The 17,082-nt window shown below is 43.3% G+C and overlaps 1 protein-coding gene across 1 annotated transcript in view; it reads right to left on the bottom strand.

Moving 5' to 3' along the window:
* The window catches only part of LOC126356120 (aminopeptidase N-like), a 238,540-nt gene that overhangs the window by 93,974 nt on the left and 127,484 nt on the right, over positions 1-17,082 (bottom strand). The window contains exon 12 of the mRNA XM_050006821.1: positions 744-1,006. Coding sequence (XP_049862778.1) covers positions 744-1,006 — 263 coding nt within the window. The remainder of the gene's footprint in view (positions 1-743; positions 1,007-17,082) is intronic.

Consider the following 17,082-nt stretch of genomic DNA (forward strand, 5'->3'; position numbering starts at 1 on the left):
TATCAAACATCTCGAAAAGTACTTGACCGATTTACTTCAAATTCCTACATTCAAATAAAACAATGAAGGAAATTAATGAAAAATTAAATTACTAACAAACGAAATATATCGTGGTATACTGCATATAATTCGTGTCACGAGAATAAATTACAGCGGAAATACCCATCTTCGAGATAGTTCAATCAGAAGTCTCTAGATCGCGCGACGAGCGAAAGCTCGAGAGTTTGACAGAACCATGATCGCAAACTCTTATTAGTTGATTAATAGCTGTTGTTACAGATAATATCCTAGAAGTTATTTTAGTCCGTGTTTCACAGTTATTTTTACTGTTGAAATCCACAGCGCTATAGAAACGCTGAGACAGGTCGTTGATACAGTACTAAGAAGTCACTAGATCGGGGGCCGATGAAAAGACCGAGTAGAATCGGAGATTTCCAGAACTGTGGCGTAAACTTTTCTCACGAAACGCAGGGAGACAGACTTCAAACTGTAATAAGACATGACACAACTAATCATCTTTTCATACAGGTGAAGACGTATTCATCCGTTGCATTCTATTAACACCCAGTGATTTGAATATGGCCAAAGCGATTGCAATTTCCCATGCGGCTTGTATTCGCTAAGAGTACCAATATGGCACAGGACCGATCACTTTGTAGCAGGTATTAAACTTCCTGGGCGACGCCGGGCACTATAGCTATATTCGACACATGAGAAACACAGTACGTTTAAAGCATACTTACGTCGAATTCATCCGCATCTATAATCGACGACAGATAGCTGAGCGTGCTTTCGGCTTCCAGCCAGGGTATGTAGTCCAGCTCCTGGGCTAGGTAGGATGTCAGGTTGAGAAACGTATCGAGGGGCAGCAGGTCGGACTGCACCAGCGCCCTCGCATCGTCCAGCAGCAGAGCGCGGTTGACGGGCGGGATCACCTCGTGGTCGCTCAGGAGCTGCTGCACTAGCAGAGCCCAGTTGTCTGTGTCGTACTGCACTCGGTAAAACCCTGCGTACAACATTGCGCGTGTATTACCTCCCATGATCGGCTTTAACAACCACTATACACTGAGGCGACAAAAGTTAAGGCATAAGTGTTCAAATGGCATAATGGTTCAAATGGCATAATGGTTCAAATGGCATAATGGTTCGAATGGCTCTGAGCACCATGGGACTTAACTTCTAAGGTCATCAGTCCCATAGAACTTAGAACTATTTAAACCTAACTAACCTAAGAACATCACACACATCGATGTCCGAGGCAGGATTCGAACCTGCCGCGCGATGTCGTCGCGCGGTTCCAGACTGTAGCGCCTAGAACCGCTCGGCCACCCCGGCCGGCAGTCATGGGATAGCGATATGTTCATATGCAGATGGCTGTATTAACGGGAACATTGGCGGAGCCGTCATTTGTACTCAGATGACTCATACGAAAAGGTCTCCGACGTGATTATGGCCACACGAGCGGAATGGTGGCTGGAGTTAGACACATTGTAAGTAGGCTGTTTAGGTTTTTTTATTGGTAACGCCGCCGCCACGTAGCGCTCTGTATGAAAATCACTGGCTGTGCCGTGTGTAGTCTGTGGCTGGTTGGCATTGTTGTAATACTCGCCATTGTAATGTTGCGCAGCGGCAGCTGGATGCTGCTAACAGCGTGTAGCGTTGCGCAGTTGGAGGTGAGCCGCCAGCAGTGGTGGACGTGGGGAGAGAGATGGCGGAGTTTTGAAATTTGTAAGAATTGGTGTCATGAACTGCTATATATATATTATGACTAGTGAGGTAAATACATTGTTTGTTCTCTATTAAAATCTTTCATTTGCTAACTATGCCTATCAGTAGTTAGTGCCTTCAGTAGTTTGAATCTTTTATTTAGCTGGCAGTAGTGGCGCTCGCTGTATTGCAGTAGTTCGAGTAACCGAGATTTTTGTGAGGTAAGTGATTTGTGAAACGTATAGGTTAATGCTAGTCAGGGCCATTCTTTCGTAGGGATTTTTGGAATTCAGATTGCGTTGTGCTAAAAATATTGTGTGTCAGTTTAAGCACAGTCTTGTATAAATTGTTCTAAGGGGACGTTTCATATGTCGACCCTTAGCCGAGGATACCTCACTGGAATCTTCTGATTTTTTCTTGTAGTTTGTGTAGTTAGTGTAGCCTTTGTTTATTGCTAGCGCGTAATCATAGAGAGAATTTCCTTTGTAGTTGTAGTCTTTCATTTTTGTACAGTACAACAGTTGTGGCATGCATGTAGATTTGCACCAAGTATTTCGCAGCTGCGCTTGCAATTAACTAGATATTATTTTCAGTGCTATGTTAATGTGTTCTCTTATTTTTGTTCTTCAAATTGTGTTTTTCTGTGTTGTCGTATGAAAAATTGTGACAATAATGGCGTGTGAAAAACGTAACACTAGGCTCCAAAGTAAACTGAGAAATGACAGTGAAGACGAAAGCAGTGTGTTAACGTCACCATGTAATGAATTCACTAATGTTCAAAGTAGTAATTTGGTAATAGCGCATAGGGAAATGGAGCGAGTTGCAAATAATGGTGTAGGCAGTGAAACAATTAGTGAACAGGGAAGCATTATCGATCGATCGGTCGGCAACAGCTCGCCTCAGGATTCCGAAATGACAAGACACAATCTTGCAAATACTGTAGATTCAGATTCAGCGTCCTCACCGTTTTCTCAAATAAGTCAACACACTTTCTGTTTTTCAAACTGCGAATATTGCCGGTTCAAATGCATTGCCGAATAGCACTAAGGAACATGTTACAGACACCAGTGCATTGTTATTACAATTAATGCAACAAATGGGACAAAAGCTTCAAAAGTTAGACACAATGGAACAAAATCTTCAAAAGTTAGACACAATGGAACAAAATCAGAGACAAACACAGCAAAAGCTTCAAAAGTTAGACACAATGGAACAAAAGCTTCAAAAGTTAGACACCACGCTTGAACAAACACGTGAAGATTTAACTAATGAATTACATAACATTGAATCGAAATGTCAAAAAGTCTGTAATGACGTAAAAACACAAATTTGTGAGCATTTCCAACCTATTTTTTCGCGGCATGAAAATGCATTACAGAATCACGAAGCAACCATAAAAGAACCGCAAACTATTGTTCATGAAAATCATGAGACCTTGCAAGCTAAAATTGACTCAGTTGCATCTACCGATTCGGTTACGCAACTTGCAAAAACTCAAGCGAACTTAAAGGACACAGTAGATACTCTGAAAATTGGTTCAGAAAGACACACAGAGGAAATAATTTCACTGTCGGATAAAGTAGCCGAACTTTCAGATCAGTTCACTAACTTATCTACGAAGGTAGATGATGATCTGAATGACACAAAACCTGTAGCCTTCACTGACACTGAAGAGTATGAACAAATTAGGAAATTCAAACAGAATCAAAATCAAATCAACACACAGTACAAAAGAGAAATGCGGGAAGTACAAGATCAGTTGGCTCAAGTAATACAAGAAATACATATTTCAGAGGACACTCGCGCCCCAGTATGGGAAGAGGGACATAGCAATACAGAACAACCACAAAATAATAACACAGGGCATTTCGGAAATCATGAAAGTAATTGGCAAAGTACACCGAATTTTGAGATGGAACCGCCGAAACGACGTAACAATGACCGATATGCGACCCGGCGACACGATGATTTTGACTATAAGCTGTTCATTACTACACGTAAATTCAAAACATTTAAGAATTCTGCCAACGACATTCATCCACAAGCGTGGCTCCATCAATTCTCTCATTGTTTTCCTCCCAACTGGTCACTAGAGCACAGATTAGAATTTATGTGTGGCTATTTAGAGAATGAACCAGCTGTAAGAATGCGATCGGTCATTCACGATTGCCACAGTGAAGGAGAATTTTACCATGCCTTCCTCTCAGCATATTGGTCCCAAGCCACACAAGACCGAGTAAAACATAGAATCATAATGATGAAACATTTCGAACAATCTGAATTTTCCAGTCTTGTCAAATATTTTGAAGACATGTTACATAAGAATCAGTATCTTTCAAACCCATACAGCCCCTCAGAACTCATCCGCATTTGCTTAATCAAATTACCTGAACATTTACGACAGATTATTTTAGCAGGACGATGCAAAGACGACATTGAAGCTTTTCAGGGACTGTTACAAGAACTGGAAATTGACACTGACAATCGCGGAACGCGAAAACAGGTCACATCTGTCACAATTCCGCGATGACAGAAATAATACACGACAAGGCTATTCGTACAACGTAAATCGTGACCAAAACGGACACCACCCGTATGACAACCGTTGGCAGAGTAGTAATTATTACAGGGAAAGATCACCTCTCCGCGGTAATGACTATCACAGAGACAATCAGAGAAACAGACAATATGGAAACCAAAATAATTATTATCAAGGGAGACGGAATAACTTAAGACGCAACGGTCCAGCGCGCAGTTACGATTCAGGGAGAAATTCTCCACCACGTGACCGACAAGAAAGAAACTATGGAATCCACCGACGTGACGACACACGATATGATCGTAACGACAGACCTGAATTGCAGCAGAACTGGCGGCTCACCTCCAACTGCGCAACGCTACACGCTGTTAGCATCCAGCTGCCGCTGCCCAACACTACAATGGCGAGTATTACAACAATGCCAACCAGCCACAGACTACACAAGGCACAGCCAGTGATTTTCATACAGAGCGCTATGTGGCGGCGGCGTTACCAATAAAAAAACCTAAACAGCCTACTTACATAGATTACTGATTTATTTTACTTGTTTGCTGCGCATTGCCTTATATTAGTTGTAATATTGCTGCCTTTTTTTGCCAATTTCCATTTTTTAACATTGCTGTTTGTGTAAATTGTTTTGTGCTGCTGCATTGCCTCCTCCCTTAGTTAATCATCTGAGCTCAGTAGATTTAAGTTAGCTTAAGAGGGCGTAGCCTATATAAGAGAATGAGTTGCGATGAATTTGAAGAAATGCACTGAGAGGTTATATGAGAAAAGTACAGAAAGCATGTACAGATAGGACTTTTTGGAAATAATGAAGAACGAATGGAGATCTCCAAGAAGTAAAGAAAGTTTTGTTTGCAAGATACTGCAGTAAAACAAACCCTGTCCTTTCCCTTTCTATTATTCCGCTATGTGTTTGTGTACTCTTGTATATTTGTGTTCTTCCTGTCTTTATGTGTTTAGCTAATAATATTTACATTGTAGAATTTTTCTGATGTTTAGACATTATTTATTCTCTTTTATTTTAATGCTAATGTGTGAAGTTGATGTTTCAATAATTATTCTGATCTTTTATATATGTACTTATGTCATAATTTTTGCAACACCTATGAATTTGTTATTTCGATTCTTTTGTAAAGCCTGTACTACTGCAAATGTTCTCTGTATTGTTATGTTATTTAAAGATGTATTTTGTACCTTTGTTATTGTATTTTCATGTTATAAAATTGTAATTGACACCAGTTCATCAAATTAAGTAACTTGTAAATTACATTCCACTGCACACGTTTCTGTTGGTCATAGTAGATGGATAATATGTGAGAAGTAGGGACTGATAGTGTTTGCACGTGTGTTAATAATTCAGCAAGGGACTGGATAACAGAATTGCTGGTTCTAAGGACATTTCAAAAAAAAAAAAAACAATTTGTGAGTGCACAAGTGGTGGTTATGGACTTGCTATATTATTCGCAAGACTCTTCAATGGTGATTGTGTGCCTGCGCAGTCAACCAGATGGCTGCTGGCCATCTCTACAAGGACTACAGTGGGTCTACACCTTTGATGACCCACCAATACCATTATTTCTACAAGGTCTACAGTCGGTCTGCATCTCTGATGGCCCACCAATACCGTAATCTCTACCAGGACTACAGTGGGTCTGCTGTGAGATGACCTACGTACCAATATTCTTCAAAACTTCGACTGACTCTGCTGTGGGTTTGCTCTGTTGTGGTCCATTACCTGTCTGCATGTCAAGAGTCAGCAGTGTCTTTCCGTTGGAAGGACAACACTACTTCTTCAAGACTGCATGGAAATCCACTACTTCCGTGTGCATTTTCTTTTACTACTCAGACTTTGAGAAAAACACTGCAATTTTACTTTGATGAATGATCAGGACTGTCTTTATGGACTGTGAGAAAATGTTAGCTTTTGACCAACATTGTATCGATAAGTGTGTGCATTTCATTTCTTTGTTATTGTAATTATGAAAAAAATTTTCAAATCTCTATTGGCCACTGACCAAAACAATTTGTAAATTTTTTTGTGGGGAGCGTGGGGGCTATGTAAGTAGGCTATTTAGGTTTTTTTATTGGTAACGCCGCCGCCACGTAGCGCTCTGTATGAAAATCACTGGCTGTGCCGTGTGTAGTCTGTGGCTGGTTGGCATTGTTGTAATACTCGCCATTGTAGTGTTGGGCAGCGGCAGCTGGATGCTAACAGCGTATAGCGTTGCGCAGTTGGAGGTGAGCCGCCAGCAGTGGTGGACGTGGGGAGAGAGATGGCGGAGTTTTGAAATTTGTAAGAATTGGTGTAATGAACTGCTATATATATATTATGACTAGTGAGGTAAATACATTGTTTGTTCTCTATTAAAATCTTTCATTTGCTAACTATGCCTATCAGTAGTTAGTGCCTTCAGTAGTTTGAATCTTTTATTTAGCTGGCAGTAGTGGCGCTCGCTGTATTGCAGTAGTTCGAGTAACCGAGATTTTTGTGAGGTAAGTGATTTGTGAAACGTATAGGTTAATGCTAGTCAGGGCCATTCTTTCGTAGGGATTTTTGGAATTCAGATTGCGTTGTGCTAAAAATATTGTGTGTCAGTTTAAGCACAGTCCTGTATAAATTGTTCTAAGGGGACGTTTCAACATGAGACATCACATTTCGGATAGCGTTAGGGAATTTAGTATTCCTAGATCCATAGTGACAAGAGTGTGCCGAAAATACCAAATTTCTGGGGTTACCTTTCACTATGGACAATGCACTGTCCGATGATCTTCGCTTAACGACCGGGAGCAGCGGCGTTTGAGCAGAGTTCTCAGTGCTAACAGACAAGTAACACTACGTGAAATAGCCGCAGAAATCAATGTGGAACGTACGACGAACTCATCTGTTAGGACAGTGCGGCGATATATGGCGGTATTGGACTATTGTGTCATAAAACAGACGCGATTGGCCTTGCTAACAGCACATCACCTGCTGCGCCTCTCCTGGGTTTGTGAGCATATTGGTTGGACCTGATACGGCAGGAAAACCGTAGCTTGGTCAGATGAGCCCCGATTTCAGGTGGTAAGAGCTGATGGTTGGACACAAGCGTGTTGCAGACTCCACGAAGCCATGGATCCACGTTTTCAACAAATCACGGCTCCATAATGGTGTGGACTGTGTTTACATGAAATGGACTGGGTCCTGTTATCCAAGTGAACCAAGCACTGACTGGAAATGGTTTTTTTCGGCTATCTGAGGACTATTTCCAGCCATTTGTGGACTTCCTGTTCTTAAATAAAGATGGAGTTTTTATGAACGAAAATGCGCCGTGTCACCAAGCCACAGTCTTTCGCCACTGGTTTAAAGAACATTCTGGACAGATCGAGCGAATGATTTCACTACCCAGATCGTCCGACATGAATTCCATCGAACATTTGTGGGACATAATGGAGAAGTCAGTTTGTGCACAAAACACTGTGCCGGCAACACCTTTCCAATTACGGACGGCTTAGAGGCATCATGCCTCAGTATTTCTGGAGGAGACTGCCAGCTACTTGTTGAGTCCATAACACGTCGAGTTGCTGCACTACGTAATGCAAAAGGAGGGTCGACACGATATTAGGAGCTATCACATGACTCTACCACCTCAGAGTATGGCGAAACACAACCATTTTAGTGTCAGTAAACAAATTCTTTGGCGAACTTCCACAAGTTAGCATAATACGGTCTACATAATAATCTGAATGATAATTAAAGGCCTATTCATTATCACTCTCCAAGTTGCGACTTATGCACACAAAAAATAACGTGTTACACGTGTTATAATCGTCGTGCGCCAATCTCTTATACACTCCTGGAAACGGAAAAAAGAACACATTGACACCGGTGTGTCAGACCCACCATACTTGCTCTGGACACTGCGAGAGGGCTGTACAAGCAATGATCACACGCACGGCACAGCGGACACACCAGGAACCGCGGTGTTGGCCGTCGAATGGCGCTAGCTGCGCAGCATTTGTGCACCGCCGCCGTCAGTGTCAGCCATTTTGCCATGGCATACGGAGCTCCATCGCAGTCTTTAACACTGGCAGCATGCCGCGACAGCGTGGACGTGAACAGTATGTGCAGTTGACGGACTTTGAGCGAGGGCGTATAGTGGGCATGCGGGAGGCCGGGTGGACGTACCGCCGAATTGCTCAACACGTGGGGAGTGAGGTCTCCACAGTACATCGATGTTGTCGCCAGTGGTCGGCGGAAGGTGCACGTGCCTGTCCACCTGGGACCGGACCGCAGCGACGCACGGATGCACGCCAAGACCGTAGGATCCTACGCAGTGCCGTAGGGGACCGCACCGCCACTTCCCAGCAAATTAGGGACACTTGCTCCTGGGGTATCGGCGAGGACCATTCGCAACCGTCTCCATGAAGCTGGGCTACGGTCCCGCACACCGTTAGGCCGTCTTCCGCTCACGCCCCAACATCGTGCACCCTGCCTCCAGTGGTGTCGCAACAGGCGTGAATGGAGGGACGAATGGAGACGTGTCGTCTTCAGCGATGAGAGTCGCTTCTGCCTTGGTGCCAATGATGGTCGTATGCGTGTTTGGCGCCGTGCAGGTGAGCGCCACAATCAGGACTGCATACGACCGAGGCACACAGGGCCAACACCCGGCATCATGGTGTGGGGAGCGATCTCCTACACTGGCCGTACACCTCTGGTGATCGTCGAGGGGACACTGAATAGTGCATGGTACATCCAAACCGTCATCGAACCCATCGTTCTACCATTCCTAGACCGGCAAGGGAACTTGCTGTTCCAACAGGGCAATGCATGTCCGCCTGTATCCCGTGCCACCCAACGTGCTCTAGAAGGTGTAAGCAAGATCTCCGGATCTGTCCCCCATTGAGCTTGTTTGGGACTGGATGAAGCGTCGTCTCACGCGGTCTGCACGTCCAGCACGAACGCTGGTCTAACTGAGGCGCCAGGTGGAAATGGCATGGCAAGCCGTTCTACGATCGTCTCCATGGGAGAATAGCAGCCTGCATTGCTGCGAAAGGTGGATATACACTGTACTAGTGCCGACATTGTGCATGCTCTGTTGCCTATGTCTATGTGCCTGTGGTTCTGTCAGTGCGATCATGTGATGTATCTGACCCCAGGAATGTGTCAATAAAGTTTCCCCTTCCTGGGGCAATGAATTCACGGTGTTCTTATTTCAATTTCCAGGAGTGTATCTACAGCACTCAGCCCATTCTTGATTTCTTTTTGTTTGGTTCTACCGTTTCAGGCAGGAAATTCAAAGGCAATTTCCATCCTTTCCACTAGACTGCTGCAAGTTATAAGAGCAAGGAAAAAGAACTGAATGATGCATTCATTGACACGTAAGATGAGAGGAAGGAGGGGATACACTATGTGATCAAACGTGTCCGGATACTTGGCTGAAAATGGCTTACAAGTTCGTGGCGCCCTCCATCGGTGATGCTGGAATTCAATATGGTGTTGGTCCACCCTAAGCCTTGATGACAGCTTCCACTCTCGCAGGCATACGTTCAATCAGGTGCTGGATGGTTTCTTGGGGAGTGGTAACCCATTCTCCACGGAGTTCTGCACTGAGGAGAGGTATTGATGTCGGTCGGTGAGGCTAAGCACGAAGTCTGCGTTCCAAAACACCCCAAAGGTGTTCTATAGGATTCAGCACAGGACTCTGTGCAGGCCAGTCCATTACAGGGACGTTATTGTCGTGTAGCCACTCCGCCACAGGCCGTGCATTATGAACAGGTGCTCGATCACGTTGAAAGATGCAATCGCCGTCCCCTAATTGCTCTTCAACTGTGGGAAGCAAGCAGGTGCTTAAAACATCAATGTATTCCTACACTGCGATAGTGCCACGCGTAACAAAAAGGGATGCAAGCTCCCTCCACGAAAAACACGACCACATTATAACTCCACCCCCTCCGAATTGTACTGTTGGCACTACACATGCTGGCAGATGACGTTCACCAGGCATTCGCCATACCCAAATCCTGCCATCCGATCGCCGTATTGTGTACCATGATTCGTCACTCCTCACAACGTTTTTCCACTGTTCAATCGTCTAAAGTTTACGCCCCTTACACCAAGCCAGGAGTCATTTGGCATTTACCGGCATGCAGTCACTCGACCATAAAATCCAAGTTTTCTCACCTCCCGCTTAACTGTCGTAGTACTTGCAGTGGATTCTAATGCAGTCTGGAATTCTTATGCGATGGTCTGGATAGATGTCTGCTTACTACACATTACGACCCTCTTCAACAGTCGGTGGTCTCTGTCAGTGGTCAGACGAGGTCGGCCTGTACGCTTTTGCGCTGTAAGTCCCTTCACGTTTCCACTTCACTATCACATCGGAAACAGTGGACCTAGGGATGTTTAGGAGTGTGGAAATCTCGCGTTCAGGCGTATGACACAAGTGACACCCAACACCTGCCCATGTTCGAAGTCCGCGAGTTCCGCGGAGGGCCCCATTCTGCTCTCTCACGATGTCTAATGCCTACTGAGGTCGCTGATATGGAGTACCTGGCAGCAGGTGGCAGCACAATGCACCAAATATGAAAAACGTATGTTTTTGGGGGTGTCCGGATACTTTTGATCACATAGTGTACAAGACGATAGAGGACGTTAAGGGGAACGGCAATTACGCGGAGCTGAAGAGGATGGCAGAAGACAGGAGAGCATGGAGAGTTACACAGTCAAAACCTGCCTTTGGGTAGAACACTAATGATATCAGAACTAGGCCCGTCCACACATTTTCTCACACTTGTTTTTAGCAATTATTTGTCCTTATCAGCCCTTGCTCTTACGACGTGGTGCAGTGATTAGCACACTGGACTCGCAACCGGGAGGACGACGATTCAAATCTGCGTCCGATCAACCGATTTAGATTTTCCGTGATTTCCCTAAACCGATTCACGCAAATTCCGGGATGGTTGCTTTGAAAAGGACGGTACTGACGACCTCGCTGTTTGGTCCCCACCCCCAAATCATCCAACCAATCTTGCACTTTCAGAATTAATTCTTTCTACTTCAGATTCATTAGCTCAAATAGCTTCACTTTTTATCGTCCTGTGTCCCATTTTCTTAGAATGATTCTCCAACTGATGTTTTAAAGTTTCTTTGACTAAGGTATCAGTTAAGACGGCAATGCAAATAATGCGTGAATGTGTCCCAATGCACAGCGTAAACGTGTCCCATCGCCATATCTGAATTAGTTTCGAAACTACAGTATTAATTTTTAGGCCAAATTATACAAATGTACCATGTAAACTAGAATAATCTCTTGTAAACGAAAAGATATTTATCTATTCTATTATTTCTAAATGATATTCTCCCTAGAAGCTTCGTATAGTTGAGTAACAAAATTTACTCACATTGCACAAAATTACAAGTATGTTCTTCACGTTGAGACGTTCCCACATCTGATACCGTAAAGTTTGTGAGAGCCCTCAGCAGATGGTAGCACTAATCTTCCATTGCAGCGGCGCACTAGCAATAATGTTTTCCTAGAAAAGTGCTGTAAACTAGGGATGGGAAAAACCAACCGCTTAAGACTGATACCGGTATTTTAATTCTGAGTAACTAGTATTTGTTTGGTCTCGGTTATAACAGGTGTCTTTTTAAATTTTTTACTAATAATCGAGTAAAAACACCGAAATATCAATTATCCATAGAACCAGAGCTAAAATTTTTCTTTTTAAATAAACCTTTGTTAGTAAAGGAGTAATTTTTATTCGTAATATTGGCACTGGTTTGAAATATTGCCTTATTGTAGAATATGGGAAAAGAGACCAGTGCTACTTTAAGAGGGAACGTTGATGAAATTGACCAAAAACGTCAAGCTTCGATTTATTTTTTATTTGTTAGTACACCTCATGGACAATAAGTTCCCAGAGTTTAAATGTTGAAATCGCATCTGAAGTGCCTGAAAATTAATTAAAAGTGTGATGTGGCCTCCCTGCCACGCCAAGCTCAGAGGGATAGCAACCCCTACATTCACAAGGAGAGGCTTCCAAATTGTATCCTGGATCTTGTCAAGCGCACTTACAGGTTTCTGGCCGATGCTGCACTTCTCAAAACGTGTGTTCATAGCAAAACCCAAAATCCAAATGAGTCTCTAAATTCACTCATATGGAAACGATCTCCTAAAAACACATTTGCATCTACCCTGTTTGTCACAATTGCAACTTATGATGCAGTTATTGTATTTAATGATGGGAACATCAGAAGGATGAAGCTATTAGAAAGAATGGACTTTAATAAAGGAAATTTTACTCAAGATATCCTGAGAAAGATAGATTTACAGCGCGTCTCTGCAGCTGAAAAGTCAGTTGAAGACCTGGTAAAGGAAAGAAGACAGACAACAAGAAAACAGAAGCGAAGCCTTGAAGGGAAAGTCAACCCAGAGTACAAATGTGGTGCCTTATGAAGAAGTGACATAAGGAAAAAAGTTAGGTTGAACTTTAAATTGCGTTTGCTGAAAAGTTTGCTTTTAAGTTTATCTATCTTTTCCTCAGGTTCTGTGAATGCTAGAATTATGAAATTTTGTACACACATTTTGGTAAACCTAATAAACGTTGTCTCAAGAGCAAATTTAGAAATTCTGATTGCAGGCTGAGGTATGGAGCAAAGTGCTTGGAATGTTGCATGAATTTAAAATTGTACCTGTGGAATTCCAGTTTAAAAATTTTGAAAAGTCTCCTATTTCACCTATTCCAAAAATCTCAAGAGAGAAGCTTACAACATATAAAGAGATGAAACAGAGAAATTTTTGTAGAAATCTCTTGAATACTTTCTGAGAAAAGGGAACATACATTATTTTTTGAAAATAAAACTTCAAATTTCATAAAAAAGTTGAATATATATAACCAAAGGATTTTATATGTAAATGTGTTACTTTCATGTAAAGCGTGGTACAAAATTTCATTGCCATATTTCCAAAACTGTGGATTTGGTGCATTTTTGAAATAGTGTGTGTTTTTCATCAACGTCCCCCCTTGGTAACAAAGCCGACAGAAACGAGCAACAAAGAAGTGACATAATAATTGGTACTGCATTGTTAAGACAACAATGTACCTGTCGCCATAACCTGTCGCCATGTACCTGCTCGACATAATCATCCATATGAGGACGACCTGGTGAGTTATCACGTTGCAGTAAACAACCTGTTTGAACAAAGTTCTTCTGCGGTATTCGATGCGGAATTTACGCCGAACAGTTGTTGCAAAGTTCGTTCCATGAAACCAAAACGCACAGCGAGCGTGCTACGCACCAGTGAAAGCAGATGTTATAACCGTGCACTATGCTGGCGCTCCTGAACTACACGAATCAAACTTGAGGTTGTTCTCAACAAAATGTTACATCTACAGATGCTGAAAGTTATCTCAATAAATGTATGCAGCATTCCAAATATTTAAAGCCCTTTCTGAGTCACCCTGTGTTTTGCATATTTTCGTTCACTGATGTCTTGCGAGATAATTTTCTGGGCTAACACATCATTTACATAAAAATTATCCATTTATAAAAGAGAGCAGATAGAATTATGTGTGGGCTTCACACACGTCTACATAAGCAACTGGGAATATTAATCCCAATCTCACACATCATTTATTCACTTTTGAAAGAGTTCTCCTGACACATTCCACATGATGTTATTTATCGTGAATATGACTTTGAAAGCAGTAACGACCTAACTAACTGACGACTGTATCAGTGTCTACTCGGAAAAAGTTATTTCTATTGTTCATGACGATGAGACAGAAAGAAGAGGAGAAATATTTTCCTGCATAAGCCCTAATTTACCTAATTATAGCATCATGGTCATTACGTGAGATGTATACGCTTCTTGAATCGTTTTGGAACGTGGCTCGCGGTATTTTTGTAGTGTCTCAGTGATGGATAACATACTTATTGTAATGCATGCTATTGCAGGTTGGTCATAATTTCTGTGACACTGCGACATTGACTACTCAAATTCATGGCGAATCATGCAGCTTTTCTTTGAATATTTTCTATCTCCTCCGTTAATATAACTTGGTAATAGTCTCAGCTCGATCAAGAATTGGACGGACAAAGCTTTTGCAAGCAACCTCTTTGGTGCATAAATTACACTTCCTTGGGATTCTTCGAATAAGTCTGAACCTGGAATCACAAGACCGTTACTGTTTCCAGAGACTGATCGCAGGTCGCATAGTCAAGTAACACTGAAGCGCAAAAGAAACTGGTGTCGGCATGCGTATTCAAATACAGAGATATGTAAACAGGCAGAATACGGTGTTGTGGTGGGCAACGCCTGTATAACGCAACAAGTCTCTGGTGCAGTTTTTAGTCGCTTACAGCTGTACAAAGGTAGGTTATCAAGATTTAAGTGGCCGACCGGAGTGGCCGAGCGGTTCTAGGCACTTCAGTCCGGAACCGCGCGACCGCTACCGTCGCAGGTTCGAATTCTGCCTCGAGCATGGATGTGCGTAATGTCCTTAGGTTAGTTAGGTTTACGTAGTTCTAAGTTCTAGGGGACAGATGACCTCAGATGTTAAGTCCCACAGTGCTCAGAGCCATTTGAACTAAGATTTAAGTGAGTTTGAACGTTGTGCTATAGTCGGCGCACGAGCGATGGGACACAGCATCTACGAGGTTTCGAAGAAGTGGGGATTTTTCCGCACGACCATTTCATGAGTATAACGTGAATGTCAGGAATCAAGCAAAACATCAAATCTCCGACAGCGCTGCGGCCGGAAAAAGATCGGGACCAACGACGACTGAAGAGAATCGTTCAACGTCACAGAAGTGCAATCCTTCCGCACATTGCTGCAGATTTCAATGCTGGGCTATCTACAAATGTCAGCGTGCAAACCCAGTCAACAAAACATCGTCGATATGGGCTTTAGGAGCCGAAAGCCCACTCGTTTACCCTTGATGACTGCACGACACAAAGCTTTACGCCTCACCTAGGCCAGTCAACACCGACATAGGACTGTTGATGACTAGAAGCATGCTGCCTAGCCGGCCGAGTGTCCTTCCAAATTGTTTCGAGCGGATGGACGTGTACGGGTAAAGAGAAAACCTGATGAATCCGTAGACCCCGCAAGTCAGCAGGGGACTGTTCAAGCTGGTGAAGGCTTCTTACTGGTGTGGGGCGTGTGCAATTGGAGTGATATGTGACCCCTGATATATCTAGATACGACTCTGACAGGTGACACGTACGTAAGCATCCTGTCTGATCACCTGCGTCCATTTATGTCCATTGTGCATTCCGACGGACTTGGGCAATTCCAGCAGGACAATGCGACACCCCATACGTCCAGAACTGCTAAAGAGTGGTGGCTCCAGGAACCCTCTTCTGAGTTTAAACACTTCTGCTGGCCACCACCAAACCCCTCAGACATGAACGTTATTGAGCATATCTGGGAAGCCTTCCAACGTGTTGTTCAGTAGAGATCTCCAACCCTTCTTACTCTTACGGATTTATGGACAACCCTGAATGATTGATGGTGTCTGTTCCCTCCAGTACTACTTCAGACATTAGTCAACTCCATGCCATCTCGTGTTGCGGCACTTCTGGGTGCTCGCGGGGGCCCTACACGCTGGTAGGCACGTGCACCAGTTTCTTTGGCTCTTCGGTGTATATCGCATCTTTCCGTGTACTTAGTGTATTGCATTACATTTATTTATGTTTAAGTCAGTTGCAAAACTTGGCACCAGACGCTGTTCACCTGCAAGCCTCTCTGCAAAAATCAAATTTTACATAATACTCACGTTATTTGATATTACTGAAAATATTTACGGATGAGTCGAAACATACGTCGCACCTCGCGATTGAATGCTGCCTGATGGCGTTGTAGGAATGGGGGTCTTTTGTTTATGAGTAAAAGGACAAACATTCATGTCGATGATTAACTTGCCATCCTTGTGCAGTCGTTAACAAAAAGCTACATAAACCTGTCGGAAAAATTCGTGAAAATCGGCATTTCACGATATCCTACCTGTAGAACAACTTTCCACAGACTTCGCGGAGTGTGTTTTTCTTATGAAATCGTACGGTCGAATACAGCATTGGCAGTGTGCCGTTTGACGATCTGGAGTACTCCTCGAGTGCTTGGAATCTCCACTACGTCAGCTTAAAAGAAGACATCAAAGCCACTAAGATTTGTTGCCGGTAGGCTGGATCAACATGCAAGTGGTACAGACAAGCTTCGTGAACTCAAATGGGAATCCTCGGAGGGAAGACGACGCTCTTTCGTGAAAAACTATTGAGAAAATTAAGGGAACTGCATTTGAAGCTTACTGTAGAATGACAGTAATGCTGCCAACGAACGTTTCACCTAAGGATCACGTCGATCAGATAAGAGAAATCAGAGCTCGTATGGAGGTGGAGACAGTTATTCTTCGCTCGCTCTATCTGCGAGCGGAACGGGAAAGGAAATGACTATTAGCTGTACAAGGTACCCTTCACCACGCACCAAACCGTGTTTTACGGAATGTCTATATAGATGTAGAATACGTGATGCGTGGCAGTGCGAGGTAGTAACAAAAAGACTAGAGATGCAAAACAGACGACGCAGTCTCCTGTGTACAGGTCACACGCAGAAAACAGTTTGTCTGGCTTACTTAAGAACTGTTGCACTATTTCAAATGGGACTATTCTATTTTCCCTGCAGCCCAGAGTTAGGCTCAAGTTACTTAAATAGTTATACACACGAATTAGAGGCTTTGCTTCCAACACTGATTCCGAAGAGAACTTCTGGATATTTTATCGAGCTAGCCGGAGTCTCAGGCGGCTGAATTTTTAAGCAGAGGGAGTTTGTTAGCATGTTAAGAAATGTAG

Source organism: Schistocerca gregaria, chromosome 3 (assembly GCF_023897955.1).
Source record: "Schistocerca gregaria isolate iqSchGreg1 chromosome 3, iqSchGreg1.2, whole genome shotgun sequence".
Lineage (NCBI taxonomy): Eukaryota > Metazoa > Arthropoda > Insecta > Orthoptera > Acrididae > Schistocerca > Schistocerca gregaria.